General features: G+C 36.1%; 1 protein-coding gene across 1 annotated transcript in view; it reads left to right on the forward strand.

The window, feature by feature from the left end:
* PLCZ1 (phospholipase C zeta 1) overlaps positions 1-19,414 on the forward strand; it is a 53,317-nt gene that overhangs the window by 23,503 nt on the left and 10,400 nt on the right. Inside the window, exons 6-8 of the mRNA XM_061363898.1 lie at positions 3,432-3,662; positions 5,879-6,035; positions 7,635-7,751. Coding sequence (XP_061219882.1) covers positions 3,432-3,662; positions 5,879-6,035; positions 7,635-7,751 — 505 coding nt within the window. The remainder of the gene's footprint in view (positions 1-3,431; positions 3,663-5,878; positions 6,036-7,634; positions 7,752-19,414) is intronic.

The following is a 19,414-nucleotide window of genomic DNA, read 5'->3' on the forward strand; positions in this document are numbered from 1 at the left end:
GAATCTAACTTGCTGCCAATGGTTTATAATAGGTCAATCCTCTAAGCCATTAGCAAATTGATTCTTTTATCTTCGGAGTTTGGTTCTTGAGTGGGACTCTTTCCAGTAGATGAATGAGAAATATACTTTGCAAAATTGTTTTTAAGGAAAGAGTGTTCCTTGGAAAGCTTTTTTATCCAGGACTGTGTAAGTTTTCACTTCACCCAGAAAACCAGCATGTCAGTGTCACCCCTCCAATTTCCTCTTCTAGTCATATATTTCCTTTTTGTATTTTTAATAAAATAACAGTTAGAAAGATCCTCTCATGTATTTTGTGTCTACTACACAGCACAACAAAGAACTGTCATTTTTAATGTAGGGGACTTCTTACTAGATAACTGTGTCATATGAAAACTTGTTATAAAAGAGATGAAAAGGTATAAACTTGTTATGAAAGAGATGAAAAGGTATTTCTGATATAACTAATATCCATTTAACTAGACCTAAGGGATTACTGGTGGTATTGATTTGAAATATCTCAGTAACTGTGATTTATAAGGTTGCCACAAAGAGTTCTTTTACACTTTTACTAAGCGTGATTCTATTCCTGACTAATTAAAGAATGTCTTTGTTGTGGGGTGTTTTTTGTTTTGTTTTGCTTTTTTAACAGCTGTACTTAAGAATGGTGTCCTGTTATTTTCAAGATAAATTTTGTTAATACCTGAAAAGTTTCTGCTATGGTAGATTTCATGGAATGTGTCTCATCTTTACCTTATATCTTTATTTAAGACAATAATTTAATTTTTGAAATAGAATATTATGTAAAACTTTAAACTCATTTTAACCTTGTTACTCAGCAAGGCTCCTGCCCATGGAGGGGGGCTGGAACTAGATGATCTTTAAGGTCCCTTCCAACGCAAGCCAGTCTATGATTCTATGATTCTAGCACCTACCAGCTGGGCAGGAGAGAAGAGAGGACATTATGCTGAATCTATATAAGGGGTTATTCTCTTTTTAATAGTGATGACCCAAATCCAAAGTTTGTTCTCTATGTTTCTGAGCAGTGAATTTTGTCCCTTTTTACATTAATTGCAGTGATCAGAAGGGGGGTTTGCCTGATTAATTCCAAAGTACTTGTGATTTTGTCCTGGAGTCTTGTATTACTTCAGCTGCTCTGAATTGTGTTATACTTCACATTAACTGGGATGCTTATTTAGTACAAGAAATAAGAATTGTCCATTTAATCAGTTAAATATTTGTTCCCATTGACTGTACTTACAGGCTTTTGCTTATGCCATCATTAGAATCCCATTATCCCCTAGGGAAGATGCTTCACTTATTTACTTTTTTTATTTTCTTAGGGTGCTTACAGGTTATATATGAGTACTAAGTACTCATATATTTTTTAATATTTTGTATTTTATATTTAAAATAGAAAAAAGTCATAGTGAATGTTCAGTTTCAGGTCATTATCTCCTTAAAAGATTTAGGCACTTGCACAAGCAAATGCCACACATAGAGCACTGCTGATTACCAATTAGAACTCTAATTTCACATAGTCATTGATTCTGTAACTATATGTTTGTTATAAGCTTTTTTTTTTAAGAGCTGTTTGAAGCTCAGACTTGAAGTCTGTGGTATGTCTTTTTTCGGCTCATGGTTCACTTTCAGTAATTTGGGTTAACAATTATTGCAACCTTCTTCCGGCCAAAAAATAGCAAAATTTCTTCGAGCTAGAGTATTTTATGTAACTGTTCTTGAGAAGATTTTAACATGTTATCTTTATAGAAAAAAAAAAAAGAGAAATATTTGTGTTACTTTAGGGTATTTACATCTTTGCTAATATTTCATAAACAGAATTTTAGAAACAATCTGACTTAAAACATCATGGCCCATTTTTATATGATGACACCGACTATGAGCTTTTTTTACTTAAAGGAAGCTTACATATAGGAGGCAGTGATATACCCATAGAAAAGTTTTCCATCCCTTGTATACCAGGTATTTAAAAAAAAATACCAAAATGTAGAATTAAAACCTACCTATGAATAACAAAATATGAGACAAAAAATGGATAGAATTGCTTTTAAATATTGGGAAATGTGAAGATGCAAAGAAGCTCTTTAAAAATATGAGTACCAATACTCATATAAAACTCTTGTAAAAATAATACAGAAAAAAAAGAGTGCATCAATAAGAAATGAAGGAAATGTTAAAGGGCATCCTTATTCTGAATCACCAATGCAGACAGACAAATCAAATCTTACACTAGCATGGCACTGATAGGTATTAAGCATAGGACATCTCATTCCAGTAGCACACTGTCAAAATACTAATATAAGATCTGAAGTGATAAGAGGATTATCAGCAATGGAGACTGCAATATAAACAGATTGAATGCTCATTTCTCTGCCTACAGCTCTAGTTTGTAATATGAAGATTTGGATATATATATGTTTATCATCCATACTTTTCATATTTACTTAATGGATACCTTAAAATGCATATTTTATTTAATGTGGAAGTATTTGTTCCTTGCTTCTGTAACCTTCCCAGTAGTACAGCCTTCCTTTTCATTAGTGCATATGAAACTTTGGTAATATTTTTGTGGAACACTTTATTCAAGAATCTAAGCAAGTCCTGCTGCTCACTGGCAGTTCCTGTGTACAGAGGTAGAAATGAATGTCTGCTACATAACAGCTGTTTTACTATGAATATTACTTCATAAGTCTAAGTGAAATATATACTCAGGATTCAGGTGCATAGATGAAAGCCATCTTACTAGAAATAGTATCTAAAGATTTCCCCTCCCCCACTTCTATATTATGGAAATTGAAACATGCCCATTTAAAAATAGAAAGACTGATTAGGCAAGAAATTACCAAACTTTGTTAATTTCCTTGACCAGGTAAGATCAACATGAGGGTCCACTGCAAAACGATATAACAACAAAAGTTTTGATTTGGTATGCTAGACAGATGTGCACAAATGCACTAAGAGAAAGGTACCAAATATTTAGAGGCTGCAATGATCACTAAAAATAAATCAAATTAATATCAGATACATGTCTATAAGTCTATATGGAAAAATTAATTCATGCATAGTAAAAAAGTATACCTCCTATGTCTTACCTGGCCATCATCTCCGGCACATATTTAACTTCCTACCTTAATCTTGTTTACAGTTTCAGCATTTGTTTATCTGTGTGGTGGACAGCTTTTTTTCCTGTCAAGGGATTAGATATTCACATTGTGTTATATACTTTGATCCCCAGATTCTGTTTATTTTATTTGCTTTTGACTTCTGCCACCAGTATTTATCTTCACTGTGTTACCTCACTACATTATACTTAATAAACAGCTTTGAGCATGGATTAAACAACAACTAGATGTGAAACCTACAATTAGTCCACATACAATTCTAGCTACTACTGTTTAATCTTTTCTCTACAGGCATTAAAACTCAAAATTCTAATAAAAAACAAAAAAGTTGGAACAGTTGAGGAAAGTATGCTCAGGAGAGATTTAGACATTCATGGTGAGACAGGGGAAGCTTCTGAACCTGAAAATATATCCGATGATGAAGACGACAGTGTTGGTACAGCCTCTCTTTCCACACAGCGTGTTTCCTCAAAAAGAAAAAGTGACAGTGCACCTTCAGCCCCATCCAGAAAAAAAGCAAAGGTAATTTTTGTCTCAATTGAATTTAGAAAATGCATAGATGTGTGCCAGCTGTTTTTAAAAAAGAAGGAATATATTATCTTAGAGTAAAAAATTAAAAGGTAGGCTTCAAAATTACTTAGAGCAATGTATTTTGAAATCATACATTTTAATTCAAGGTTTCAGAGTTTTCCTGATTCTGACAAGACACTCCAAACTAGAGCATATTTTAGTATCCAACTAAAAAGCAAAAAACAAACCTTCCCTTGGGTCCCATTCTAAACTCCACCTATGTTTTTTACTTTCAAATCTTGTGCTTGCCCCAGCTGCTCAGTAACATAATAGAACTAAAATGAAGTTGCTCAACTGCTTTTTATTGGTCTCAAGGCTATGCATGGAGAGCACTGATAGCAGTTCCTGATGATGAAGGATAAAATGAACTATTTCTTCCTGCAGTCCACCAATCTCTTGTGGAAACTTTGAAGAGTTTCCATTCCTATATTTTCTTCAGTTCTAGATTTATGCATGAAATTAGGTGTAGAATTCTGGTTGTGCTGAAACATTTTTAACCACTTAAAATATAAAAGGTATTTGTATGTTTCACTTGTGAAGACTTAACATTAAATATTATTTCTGAAGGAGAGCGTAAAAGCTGCATTCAATCTTGTTTTTGATGGTCAAATTGAACTTACTAATTTTTTCAAGCAAATAGTAATTCTCTGCCATGTTAATCTGCTATTTCATCAAGGTTCAAACTGCTATGTTTAAGGTTTTTAAGCAGGCGGAAGCTCCCAGTATCCAGTCAGTTTTGCACATCATGCTGTCTTTGTCTGAATTCGAGTAAACTGGCAATGCTCCCAACAGCTCTGTTTTTGCTGAGAGCCAGTGTCTCTTCCTCTGTGTCTGTTTTCTCTAAGTGTTTTAAAGGTCAAGATCTTTGGTTTTTTTCTCTTTCCATCTAATACAGAGAGATAGGAAGGACAAATTCTTAGGAAGGATGGAGCCCTCTTTGAACAGGGAAGGCCAAATTTCCAAATAATGGGGTCACATGTATTTGTAACGTCATGTTACAGACCAGAATATGCACCATAATACATCTTGATCAACAGCAGTAACAACAGACGTCTGGTCATGTTTCATAGACAGAAGGGAAAATGGTTTCTGAGGACCCATGCTATTGGAGTGGGAGCATTTATTCTGCGGTCTTGCTCTACTGCTGTCTTGAAGGGTAGGAGATCATTTGAATCCATACCCAAAATACCCTAGTGATACTGTTGGCTTTGGCTATGTCACTGCTTTCTACGTCTAGAGAGTTGTATTATTCAGTTCTGTAACAACAGACTTTTACTGCATCTGGTGGGACACAGCCTCAGAATAAGGAATGCACTTGAACTTTATGTAGCTGAAGACCCATAAGCAGGCAATCCCTACTATTTTGTCAGAGGAGAATTTGCCTTCAAAAGCTCTAATAGAATGTAAATATTATTAGCAACATCAGCTTGTTGCTGGTTACTACCACTAGTTAGCTCACAAGTTCATGCTAAGTAAAATGAAGATGTCACATAGTACCAGTTTAAGAGATAAGATTTAAAGTTTCAGTGTACTGCAATGCACAGCAGCCTTTGCTTTTGCTTGATTTGGAAATGGGACAAGATTGAACAAAAACTTTGGCGAAAGAGTTTTCCATCTTGATTAATAACAGAGTTTTCTTAATTTCAGAGCAATGCTTGGAGGACCATACCTATGATTGATTTGCCTGTTATTCCATATTTTTTTATTTGAGTTTTTGTTATTGATGTATAGATGCTTATGATTTCTTTTTCTTTAAATATTTCCTACCAGAATACCTTTTCTAGTACTTTTAATTCTTGAGGAGTATTAAGTTGGACATATGTTTTTAATGAGTAATGTTAAGAGCCATGAAAAGTTATATTAATTTACATACCAATCTCAGAATCAGGAAAATTACAAGGCTGTCCAACAGAATACTGAGCTAGAAAGCATTGGAAGCATCTCTCTTTTCACCCTACAATTGCAATGATGAACATAGAGGCAACAACCTTAATTGTCTCAGTACCAAAAGTCATATCTTAAACTCAAATATTCATTAATTGTGACACATTTTTCCATGCTTTATGTATCTAAAATTATACTGTCTTCTTAATTGTAGTTAGTAGTAATGAAATATGTGTATTTTGTGATTTTTTTATTCTTCCATTATTTTATACTATGATTATCAGATGAGAAAGGTAAAAATTGCCCTTGCATTGTCGGACCTTGTGATTTATACCAAATCTGAGAAGTTTGTGAGCTTTGAGCACTCCCAAAGTCATCAGAAGTTCTATGAAAATAATTCAATTGGAGAAGTTCGAGCACGAAAATTTGTAAAACATTCAGGTAATTTCTTTTGATTTAATCAGATAAAAGTAACAATGTGCCTATGATTCACTGCTTAGGCATTGGGTTAAAATTTTATGAAATGCATGCTGCCCAATTTTATTTGGTTGTCTTTATAACACTGTTATGGAAATATCTAATTATTTGAACTGTGTTTTTATAATTCAGTTGGTTTTGTAAGGAAAATTGAGATCCAGCTTTAATTCCTTGCAGTTTTATTAGAACAAATATTAACATAGTATACAAAAAGTATGAATAACTTCTGATTCATTTTTTTCTGCATCAAATAATTTAGATGTTACAGTCAGCACTTGGAAGTGTGTGGAATACGTTTCACACACACATACCACCCATGTACAGTCTGTAGTAGCCACTGGAGCTGGGCATGCAGTAATCCTGGCTTTCATGATAAGCACAAATTAGACATTCTCCATTGACGGAAAGAATAAACCCTGTAGCAGGCAGCTTGCTCCATTAGTCCAGGTCTTTCATACCAATCATGTTGGATTATTCAAAACTCAATCTGTGTGGAGCTTCTCCATTTGTGCAGTCAATACAGTGCAGCCTTTGATGTTTTAACTCCATCTGTCTACCAGCAACCATAAGGGAATGTTAAGAACAGACATCACTGACCATGAGAATGAAGTTTGCCATAGGTTCATTCATTTAAGGTCATCCCAGCTGCCATCCATCACTTTGTGGAGATGATTCAATGGTTGACTAGATGAATGGTGATAAACATCATCAAAATTAGTAGGCTTTTTTTTTCAGACTATTATAGAGTCCCCTCTGGTCCCTTGAGCAATCTACTGAACATAAAAGTAGGATGGAAGAGATCAGAGTGATGAGCCTGCAAATGTAAAGCTTCCTTTTTTATTACTAAACAGGAATAGTGTACGTAGAACTACACATCTGTGTAGTTTGTACTTTTGTGTGAAGGAAAACTGCTAGGAGTAAAAAACCTCACTTGAATAGCTAACATCATCTGAAGATTTTGAAGGAATAAATTGTGTTTTAGAGATGCACTCTTCAATGGTCTTCAGATTATTCTGGTTTTTATTTAAACCTCAGAACAAGTTAAGATCATCTTGGGAGGATTGTTTTCCTATTGAAATACTAAAGAGTGAATGGGCTTTTTTACCACTATCCAATTTTGCGTCTCTTAGTTTTCCATGGGAACACAGTGGGCTTTAAAGTAAAGATCATGCATTTACTGAAGATGTGAAGACATAGAGTCATAGAATAGTTAGGGTTGGAAAGGACCTTAAGATCATAGAATATTTCCATAAAGTAATGATTCTTGGTTATTGAAACTTTAACAAAACACTGCACTATACACAGATATACTATCAGATTCAAATATACGCAGAATATTCTGGTTTAAAAATAGGATTTTAGCCATAGCTCAGTGGCCCATACGCTAACAAACATTACCATTAATATAAATGTCCTAAAATAGAAATACATTGATAAGATATGCTCATTGTGCAAATAAAAATATGCTGATCAGGTTATTACATTTTTATTATTATTTATTCAAATAGGATCTTTTTACTAATAAAGTTTTCCTTACCAAGGTTTTATCATTCTGTTTTTCAGCTAGAGATTTTGTTTTACATACGTCAAAATTCATTACAAGAATCTATCCCAAAGGAACAAGAGCAGCGTCTTCAAATTATAATCCTCAAGAGTTCTGGAATGTGGGGTGTCAAATGGGTATGTACATTTGCAGAGACTGCATTCCAGGCTTTGCAGAGAAGATAATGGTTTTCCTTCCTCTAGTATTTTTTCTGTTATGTGGGTTACACATTTTCCCTTAGTGGTATCACTTTCATTTTGTGTTATCTAAACTTTCTTTTCAGTTTACATACCTAGAATAACTTTTTATCCTAGAATCCAGGAATTCTGGTACGTAATAACTAATGGGAATATTAATTTCATCTGTTTACTTTAGGAAGTAGTTACAATTAGGCCCTAAGTAGTTCCAAATATCACTTTCTGTTAAACAGCTATATCTTATCCCAAATATCTCGGTTTATTTTAATGCATTAATTTCTTTAAACTACTTGTTTTTTGGTTTTTGTTTTTTGATAATAAGAAAAACAGTAGTAAGAACACAACATTTTAAGCTTTGAACTTCATTTTGCTTTATTCCTAGCCCTAAGACTAAACAACGCACTATTTTTTTTTCATGGATGTGTAGCAAAAACACATATATATACAGCTTTCAACAGCTAAACCAGAGTTTTATCCTTTATGTATTATCTCCTTCTTTATTAATAGCTCTATGATATTTAAATATAGGTGTCTGTAAGGAGAGTTTAAATGATTTGCATTTTACTCCCTGTTTGGGCTGAAATTATGTTAAGTATGTTACCTTAGGTTTTGAAGTAAAAGTGAGTGTGCTTTGCATTAGGCATTGTACTGCCAAAAAAGAAAAAAAAAATTACAATATGCCTGTCACAAAAATGAAAATAGATTATAATTTTTTTGCATGCTCTATCTATCATATCCCATAACCTCTGTGCTTATTTGTCAGCTGTGGCTAAGGTGTAAATAGAGCACGCTTAGAAGAGAAAATGGCAATAGTAGCTACTTCTTCTTCTTTTTTTTTATCTTTTTTCTTTTTGTCTAATTTCTCTTTGAAAGAAATTCTTTTTCAGCTGAGGTTTAGCAGTCTTTATAGTTTAGCAAGCACAAGGAAGCACCTGCCTGTTTAGCTAAAAGTGGATATTGTTGCAATGCAATTGCATTTGCTTTTTCCAAATGTTGATCTATAGCACTGAATTAGAATAGGCAATGGAAAGATATATATGTGTGGTTTAGGAATTTTTACACAGCAATGGAAGCCTCATCTGAAGGATGTGTGGGTTTTCAATCGTTTTGTGCGACTGGAGCAGCAAAGATGCAGGAGATGTGGGCACAACAATTAATATTGGTGCCAACAGTTCCTAGATAATGACATACTACTGCAAAGAAGCACTCAAATGCTCCTGGTCAGCAGAATACCAAGGAACAGATGGGTATCTTCAGTGACTGCATAGATGCAGTGTGAGTTTAGTATCTTAACTTCCAGTACAAAACATATTAATTTTATGAGCAATGAAATAACAATAATTTCGTTTCTCTTCATTTCAAGATAGATTCATTAAAAATAAGCATTACTTCTGTACTCAGCAGGCTTTGAAAAACCTGTCACCTGTAAACACTTTCCCCTTTTTAATGGCATTAGAGGCAATCTTGCCTTCATGTCTTTGTTTTATAAGATTCTCATTTACAGAATATTTGAATCTTTGGCAGTCTGCTACACCTTCTTCAGCCTTAGATGATGACCAAGTTTTTTTGCATCCACATGTGTATTCTGTCCATATCACGGCCACCCAAGGGAGACTGTCAGGTGAGCAGGGCAATTTGCCATAGGCTCAATGTTTTCAGAGATGAAAATATGGTCTCACCTTGTTATATTATGGTACACACTCATACAGAGATGGGCACAGATTTCACTTTGCCTGAAGGGTTCTGGATCTTAGCAGATTCTCCTGGAAGGCATGCTAAGGTACATGAAAAACAACAAGGTGCTTGGTGACAGCCAGCATGGCTTCACTAAGGGGAAATCCTGCCTGACCAATTTGGTGGCCTTCTATGATGGGGCTACAGAACTGATGGACAGCGGTAAAGCAGTTGATGTCATCTACCTGGATTTGTGTAAAGTATTAGACACTGTCCCACATGACATTCTTGTCTCTAAATTGGAGAGACATCAATTTGATGAATGGACCACTCGGTGGATAAAGAACTGGCTGGATGGCCGCACACAAAGAGTTGTGGTCAATGGCTCAATGTCCGGCTGGAGACCAGTAACGAGCGGTGTCCCTCAGGGATCGGTGTTGGGACCGGTCTTGTTTAACATCTTCGTCGCTGACATGGACAGTGGGATTGAGTGCGCCCTCAGCAAGTTTGCCGATGACATCAAGCTCTGTGGTTAGGTTGATACACTGGAGGGAAGGAATGGCATCCAGAGGGACCTTGACACACCTGTGAGGTGGGCTGATGCCAACCTCATGCCAAGTGCAAGGTCCTACACCTGATTTGTCGGAGCAATCCCAGACACAGCTACAGGCTGGGCAGAGAAGAGATTGAGAGCAGCCTTGCGGAGAAGGACTTGGGAGTGCTGGTCAATGAGAAAATGAACATGAGCCAGCTTCAGTGTGCGCTTGCAGCCCAGAAAGCGAACTGTATCCTGGGCTGCATCAAAAGGAGCGAGACCAGCAGGTTGAAGGAAGTGATCCTGCCCCTTTATTCTGCTCTCGTGAGACCTCACTTGGAGTATTGTGTACAGTTCTGGTGTCCTCAACATAAAAAGGACATGGATCTGATGGAACAAGTCCAGAGAAGGGCCACGGGGATGATCAGGGGACTGGAGCACCTCCCATATGAAGGTCGGCTGAGAAAGTTGGGGCTGTTCAGCCTGGAGAAGAGAAGGCTGCGTGGAGACCTCAGAGCAGCCTTTTAGTATCTGAAGGGGGCATATAGGGATGCTGGGGATGGACTCTTCATTAGGGACTGTAGTGATAGGACAAGGGGTAATGGGTTAAAACTTAAACAGGGGAAGTTTAGATTGGATATAAGGAGGAAATTCTTTCCTGTTAGAGTGGTGAGGCACTGGAATAGGTTGTCCAGGGAGGTTGTGAATGCTTCATCCCTGGCAGTGTTCAAGGCCAGGTTGGACGAGGCCTTGGGTAATATGGTTTAGAGCGAGGTGTCCCTGCCCATGGCAGGGGGGGTTGGAACTTGACGATCTTAAGGTCCTTTCCAACCCTAACTATTCTATGATTCTATGATTCTGTGATTCTGTATGTGCCCTTGCTCCAGGCTTTCTTTTTCACTTGTTTCTTTTCTCAGCTCCCAGAATATCTTCTCTTTCAAGTTACCTTCTCAGAAATGGTTTTAACGGTGCTTTTTTTCAATCAATCTTGCCCATGCATATTATTATTTAAACCTCTAATATTACTCTAGATACTCTCCTACAGTTATAGAATTTAGAAGGAGCATCATGACTCAGCTTTCACTGGGAGACTGCTGTTGCCATGTTTGTGGCCATGACCACAAGCAGTGGAGGACGTCCTCAGGCCTAAGCTTTTTATCATTTGCAGTTCCCACCCCAAACTGTGTTATCAGTGTCACGTGTTGAGAGAATGTATGAAACCATGACTAGGTAGATAGTGTGAAATTGGACACTCAGTGCTGGCTGTTCCATGAAAGAACAGAAATGTACTCAGAACCCCTACAGTTGTCACATTGTTATAAATTCTGCTTCTCATCCTGACTGTTGCTTTGAGATATAGTTTTACAAGTACAGCAGGAATAAAACAATTACTAGTTAGTCTACATTTTGTCTGTGTCCTTATAAATGTTTATTGGTAGTAGAGATTTGGACTTGGGCTAGGCTATTGCTGGAAGTATCTTGCCATTCCAATACCATTTGCAATTGGTTTGATTATATTCTCACCTTGTTGTTGATCCTCACTTAGCTTGATGTCATGCTATTGCTGGATTATTTAGCTGGGGTGGTGCACTCTCCGTATACTACCTACATTGCTATTAAAAACTGTCAAGTTTGTTTAATGCTTAGAGGAATGGCTAGCCAGAGGTACTTAATTTAACACTGAATTCATATCTCAGGCTTATCATACTGCAGTTAACTAGTTTTCTTTCTAGCCTGTAAATCTCCACACTGACCTCTGAAGAGTACCGGTTAGATCTCAAACAGGACTGAAATCTTTCAGAATAACTACCCTGACTGTTGACTCAGAGTAAACTTTAATGAAAAGTCAAACTAAACATTAGTGTAAAAACCATATGATTTCTGCTGTATAGGAGCCTTGGGCCCCTTCCTGGAAGAATTAAAAATATGCAGGAAGTGGTTAGATCTGCCCTCTTGGTCACATCATTTGCATCTTCTTTTAAAGAAACATTTTTCTCATGGGAAAAAGATGATGTTGTAAGCAATTCTCCATATATATTGTTTCCAAGGCATGTCACTTCTATTCTTGATTCCCTAATCTGTTTCAGATAACTGTTTGGCAGAAATATAGCTTCACAATGGAGCTCCCAAAGCTCCATTCAGTGAATCTTCTGCTGATATCCTTCCAGACAGATTTTTTAGTTTTATGTCTATCTTGTGTCCATATAGCTCACATACCCTCCCTTGTCTCTCTGCACCCCATGCACAGAAGTAATCCATCCAGATACCTTCAACCACTTTCCTAAACCTGTTCACAGGACTCAGATTCCTCCTATGTATGTCATGCATCTGCCTTCTTCAGCTCCTTTCACCCCCCCCTACACCTGCTAGTTTACCCTTCTCACCTTTAAGTTCCTCTGATTTCCATAATTGTTCTGGCTGGACAAAGAAAATGTATTAGGTTTTGTTCAAATTTACATATTATATTCCCTGCCAGGCCTCTGAATCATGTAAATTATGATAACTGAGTTATTCTTTCACTTCCCTTAGTGATAGACCCAAAACAGTGCTCTCTTCTGTACCCTGCCAGCAATTTTCTCTAAACTGGTTGGAATGTATTAACTTAGGGCAACCTGGCACTCAGTTAAAGCAGGATAATATGGTTCAACAGGCTGAAGATTTGTTGGGGCTGAGGATGAGAGTTATGTAATTGTGTAAATCTAATTTCCAGAGGAAGGCAAGTTAGAAGCCACAGTATAAAGTACAGCTTCCACAAAATCGCTTTGTATATCACTGTGCACTCAGTGACCATTCTCTGAATATTGAGACTCAAAGAACAGGATAGGTTTTGTGAACAGAGAGGTAAGAAAAGTACTTTTTGTAGTCTGGGAAAATTAGTATGCTTCCTGCATATAACTGCAGTGTGACACTGGAAAGAACTGGTCTGGTTTATCCATTTCTGCTTTTTATTTATCAAATAAAATGGAATGGGAATATTTATGCAGGGAAAGAAAATTCAGGATGGTTATTTAAATAAACAGATATCAGTTGTATTATATTGACTGAGAAAAACAAAGACAAATACCCCCAACCAACCAACCAAAAAACCTCCGTGGGAAACAAACAAACAAAACCCAACCAAATAGAAAGACTCAAATATCCTTTGAATATGTTCTTTATATGAAGTAGAAAACTTTGTCTATGTATCAAAACAATATACAAGAATGACTAAAATATGCCATATTTTATATGAAAAAAACATGATATGGCAGGTACAGAATTTTTACAATAGGCTATATAAAGCATATGTTTTCTGGAGCACTCATAAAAATCTATATGATGCTGTGAAAGTTGCAATACTTGTATGATGGACTTTTTTTCTCATTGTAGTTTTCATTTTGGCCTGTGCCATCGAAATGCAGCTTGGCAATTTTATCAATCACATGTGTTTTGTTGCCAAATCTTGTGCGCAATAGTACTATGAAAAGTAATGCACAAAGAGATGAGTCATAAAGAGTTCTTCAGATAGTTCTGATTTTAACCTCTGAAGCTACCAAGGGAAAAGGAACCCACTCATTTAGATCTTGGTATGCATCACCTGTGCAACTTAAAAATGACCGTCAAGTCTGACTTTGCTTGGGTCAGTTTAAGTGAGAGACAACTTAAGAGGCAGACTTTGGAAAGCCTCATAAAGACAAGGATAATGCCCTCATAAAGAGGACATAGGATTACAAATTAGTAATTTAACTTCAGAATTTTTTATTTTTGTGTATTTTCTGCGAAGCTGTTTTTTCCTTTCTCCCTGGACAAATGGCAAAACTGGAAACAACAGGACTGATCAAGTGTTTTTGTGTGCCTAAATAGAGAGCTTATGTTTGATCATAGGAAGTTCAGATATTCTCACAATCTTAATGAACATTATGCATTTTAGAATATGTGATGGAGTGGTAAATTTAGTAAGGGAATTTATGAATTAATGAAATTGAATTTAAGGAAAAATACAATCTCTTCTATTAAAAGACTGTGGAATACTGATTTTTCTTACAGGCATAATTAGTTTTTCTGCATTATAATTTCATACTCTTGGCTATTATTTTACTGGAAAATTTTTTATAACACAGCAAAAGGGTAAAGCAAGCATTTTCTATAGCACGTCTTTTTTCAACAGCTAATGTGACATCTGAAACAAACTTAAAATATTCATTATATTAGAGCTTTGAATTGTTGTTGCCTGAATAACATAGCTAGTCTCCAGACACTAAAAAAAGCTTCAGCTATTTTTCCAAACTGGGCTCCAGATTTTGTTGCAAACTGAAACACCTGCTCAAAGGCAGAGTATAGGTCTGACACATCATACACCTCATGGCAAAAACACGCACAGGGTGTTCTGTACAACTATTCTTCCAGTCTAGAACTCATTCGTTGTCTGGGCTTGCAGTGGCTGTGGCCTTATCCCACGACTGAGTCACAGAGAATGTGCTATGAGAAAGAGAAGAAAGATTCCCTAATAGCTCCGAAGCCAAGCAATGCCCTGGAAGAATGAAATGAGAAGGGTTAGAAAAGTATATCTTGGTTGAACACTCTCTTGTTAAGGTTTCATGGACAAGCCTAGTCATAATAGGTCAGCTGCAGAAAAGGTGCAGGGGTCAATACGTCTGTTATTACTGTCTTCCTAATATGCTTTTGGCAGTCCAAATATTCATCTTTAGGAAGTGAAAACTAGATCTTGCACAACCGACATAAATTTCACTATATACTGTTGAACAGTGTGTTGTGGAAAGATAACACTAAGATGCCAAACAAAAAAATGTGTTTATTATGAATGAAGTCATGTAGTCAGAAAAAAAAATCCACAGCTGTAATAGGCCATATGGGCATAATGATTTATGGAGCTTAAAAAAAGTTTTGCTTTACCTCTTACTGTTTGCTCCCATAAGTCCTCAGCCCAATGGAGTAGCTATTAGAACTGCAGACTCTAGGGATACGCTTAATCTCATCCTTAAAAGTGTGGACCTGTTTTTGGTTACATTGTGCTTGAACTTCATCGACTAGATCTCACTAGTTGTAGTGGGACAGCTAACTTGTGTAGGGATCTACAATTTAGGTGGGAGAATACCACCCTGATACATGAAGCTACCCAAATATACTCAACTTTCCTTTGGAATGGCTCCAAGTGCTGGAGGTGTTTTGAATAATGGCATCATGTTTCTCTTGCAGGAGATAAAGCTGTTGGGCTACTCTGGAGACTGCTTTTTTTTTTAGGCAGGTTTTTTGTTGGGTTGCTTTTTGTGTGTGTGTGTGTGTGTGTGTGTGTGAGTAATAGATACCGGAATTTCACTTGAAAGCAAAGAAAAGTGGAAATTTTATCATTAATTTTTCCAGCTATATGCACAAAATCCACAACTTTAGATAAGTAATAGAACACTAAATCATTGATCTGAAATCTAGTCAATTTTAAAGAAAAACAGAAAAATTTGCAGGGACACAATTGTCTCTGAACTCCTTGATGACCTGCTCTAAATCCTGTGTTAGAGACCCAGACTAAAACAGGAAAGGGAAGCTGATAATGTTTGCTGTTCTACCAAGAAACACAAGGCAAATAAATTTTAAAATGATTATGGAAATGTATGTATTTCAGGTGTGAAATAAGTGAAATGACAAGCAAAAGATGCTCAGGCTTACTGAAGTGTAACTTTCAGACTGACACATTAATTAAATACAAAATTCAATGTAGATTTTAGATTTGACAGTTTATCAGAAATGCTTTGGGTACTTTACCCATGACAGCCTCACAAGAGAGGATATCTAATTGAAACCAGTTGCAAATATATTTGGACAATGGATGGTTTTTAGTCACCTGACATCTTTTTTCTTTCCAGTACGGCTACTTGTAATTAAGTAGGAACAATGTCAGCAATTATAAATATTAGAATGACTGAATTATTAACATTTCTAATGACAGTGACAGTGTCTTTAGAGCAATAATATTGAATTAGCCCAAAGATGATAAGAACATACTGACTGCACATGCCAAGCATGATGTGTCAGTTATGGATGTTACTCAGTTCTCAGAAGAGCAGTCCCTCTTACTACAGCAGAATACCACTTATAAATTAAGCTTCTGTAGAATAAGAGCACCCTTTTCAAAATGCATCAGTGATAAGCAAAGCCAGAGTTTATACTTAAGCTTAATAAAATTTGGAGTCTGAATACCTAAAGCCTCACTTTAGGCAAGGAGAGTCAAAAAATACATTGAGCTTTTGGTAAGAAAAAGATGTGAAAGACAGTTGTATGCAAAAATTTTGCTAACCAGTTAAGTCTGCTGTGTGCTGTAAGGGAACCAATCATCACTCTATACTTTTTCCTAGAAGATGTGTTTCCTCATAAAATTTGGGTGCAATATCACCTATTCATTGGTTTGGCAAGAGGGCTAAAGCTTCACAAGGATTTAAAAAAATTATAAAGTCTAAAGCAAATGGGATCCTGAGGACACTTATAAAACTGATTTTGGACAGTATGCCCCTGAGCCTGAATTAACAAGCACTCAGAGGTGGCAGTGGGGATCAGAGCAACTTGTCAAGACAGGACCAGAACAAGTAATGCTCAAGCTTAGAACCTCCCTGTTGTAATTTGGCAGTCTTATTTATGCTGGAAGTCTTTGTAGTTTCTCAGATAGACTCAGATAAAAAAGCTGCTAAAAAACACCACCTTACACCGTTTTCCCAGGTTACATGTTCTGACCGCTTGGTGATAGAGCACATGATCTTCCCTATATCTGCTGTTAGTGGAAAGGGTTTACAGAGTACTATAGTATGCACTGGATTTCTCTTATCCAAACTCCATCAGATAGCATATGAGATGGAATAATATTTTCAGTATTATTTGTACTTGAGAATATTGTGATAGTTAATGCTTATACAGGGCTTAGAAGTTAGTGTTATATTTAACATTCAGATCATGAAAATATAATCATATTTTAGTTTGATAGAATTTATTTACTACTGACAAGAGGTCCTCCTGCTGTGTATGCTGCTTCTGTAAATGAATGTTTGCTTCCTGATATATGTAACAGGTGGTAATTTGTCATCATGTTACAGTTTATCTTTCCTTCAGATGTCTTTCATTGTTTTCAAGTTGGTAGTCTGAGGATGGAATATCCTCCCTTTTCATCCACATTTTGAGTCAACTCATACTCAGCATGACCTTTATTCTGGCTGTGGATGAAATTTTAAAAAGGCACCTATACCCTTTTGGAGAAAGTAATGTGGGCTACCCAGTCACACAAGGCCGCCTGAAAATATTTCTGTAGGTTTGGGCAGTGATGGATTGGGAGCAGCTGCAACCTGCATGTGAGAAGAAAGGATAGAGAGTCAACACTTATCTGGGAGCACTAATGTGGAATGAATGCAATGTCTTCAAATCCAATCACATAGATCATCTCATAGCCAATGATAAAATACACCAGAACATTCTGATATGGTCCTGTTTTCATTTTCACAGTCTGTGTGGAATTTAATTCAAATTTTTGGTATATAAGGCACAAAAGATGCATTGCATTCACTGTGAGCAGCCCATTTTAAGAATATATTCAGTTGAAAAAACCTGAAAGGATGGCAGTAAGACTGATCAAAGGTTTGGAAGTGTGATCTATTACATCTCTTTAGACTCAAATGAGTGAAGTAAATCATAGCGATAGAAATATTGGCACTGAGTGCTTTTTCCATATGGTATTTTGGAGATTGCATAAAATTCAGACATTTTGAGATGGATTTTAAATGGCATAAAACGCAATTAAGTAACACATTTTAAGGAAAATGGGTGACAAATCTGTGCTTATCCATTTTAAAATCTTCCCCTTTAAATACAGAAAATATATTAAAGATTAGGGTCGTAATATAGTTAATAGAACCAGAGGGCAAATAATAAAATATAAAAAAATGATAGTTTTAAAGTCCGAATAGGAATGTTAATTGGGAGGCAGCATCACAGACAAAAGACATGCAGTTTTCTTCAACCGTCTTCAAATCATAGGCACTTAAAAATCTAAGAACCCTATTCCTCACTTTGGTTTTCAAAAGCTTTTGCTTTCTGTCTAAAAGTCAATTACATCTTGAACAGTAGTGATTATGGAATGTACTGTATCCGTATACTTCAGTTAACTGCTTGTGATACATAGGTGTGTGATGAAATACACCCTTTGTATTCATCTGTGCATTATGCATTGTTTCACCTTTTCAGATCTAGGCTATTTCTAACTTGCATTTGCTACTGAAGTTATTTAACCCAGGGCCAACAGGGATAGCCATGGCAGCTTTGGTACTTTGCAAGAAGGCTTGAATATTAAATATTCTGAAGGAGTTGTGGCCTCATGATTTCAGGAAAAGTTTGATCTGATGCAGGAATCCTTTGCTCAGCTTGTCCTCCAAGCCTATGTTTTGCTCTGCTGTTTTGATGCTTTTGGTGCTTAATGAAAGGACTGAGGAGAAAGTTTAACTTACACAGTGCTAAACTTCAGGTGCCTCTACTTTCCCATGGAAACAATACATTAAGATTAGGCACTGTTCAGAAGTTTTAACAGTAAGCCTATTTGGGCTTCTTTCCAAACGAAACCAGCAGTTTAAAGCTCTATTTGTACATGCATTAAATTTCTAATGTTTCATAAAACAACAGTAGAAAGCATGTTATTGACAGTTCATTTCTTGAATTCAGCAAAACTAAAATAAAACATTGGGTGAAACTCAGTCTTCTTTGCAGAAAGATGTTACTAAAACCACACTGCTAGACAATGGCAAACATAGGTTTTACTTTATGAATTCTGCCATTTCTCAAGAAGCGTAAGGGTGATAAATACATCTTATTAAAAAGAAAAACTATGCCTCAACAGTACTCCATAAAGTGTCCTGGGATGCCCAAGCAGCTATGAATTTTGCAAACAGATATAGTAGAAGTAAGCATCTCAGAGAATATAATATAAAATTTCCAATTTGCTTACCTTAATCGGATTACAACTGGGAAATCAATAGGTAAATTAAAACTACTGTTCAGTGTGTTTTTAACTTATTCTAAGGTAAAATTAAGTGATGTAAAAATATAGTGTTGATGTTTGAAGATATCAGCCCATGATAACATCACCCTTCACTTGTGTTGCAAAAGTAATTTTCCTAATATGATAAAATGCAAAGTATTCTCTTCTGCTTGTTTCTGTTGTTAAATCAGATTTTCCTGCTTAGTAGCCTATAAAGCTTGGCAAATTTAGCAACAGTCTCATTATGTGCAATCATGTAATTTGTTTGATCATGTGGAAGCTGCTATTTGAAGCTATGACTGTTCAATTTGCCTAATTTCAGTTACACTTTTTAAACCACATATTCTGAAAGTATGCCTAGGAGTTACCCCTGGACTGAGAGATTCTGGG

The sequence above is a fragment of the Neopsephotus bourkii genome, unplaced genomic scaffold (assembly GCF_033783945.1).
Source record: "Neopsephotus bourkii isolate Nb327-2 ecotype Australia unplaced genomic scaffold, CSIRO-AGI_Nbou_v1 NB_1183, whole genome shotgun sequence".
Classification (NCBI taxonomy): Eukaryota; Metazoa; Chordata; class Aves; order Psittaciformes; family Psittacidae; genus Neopsephotus; species Neopsephotus bourkii.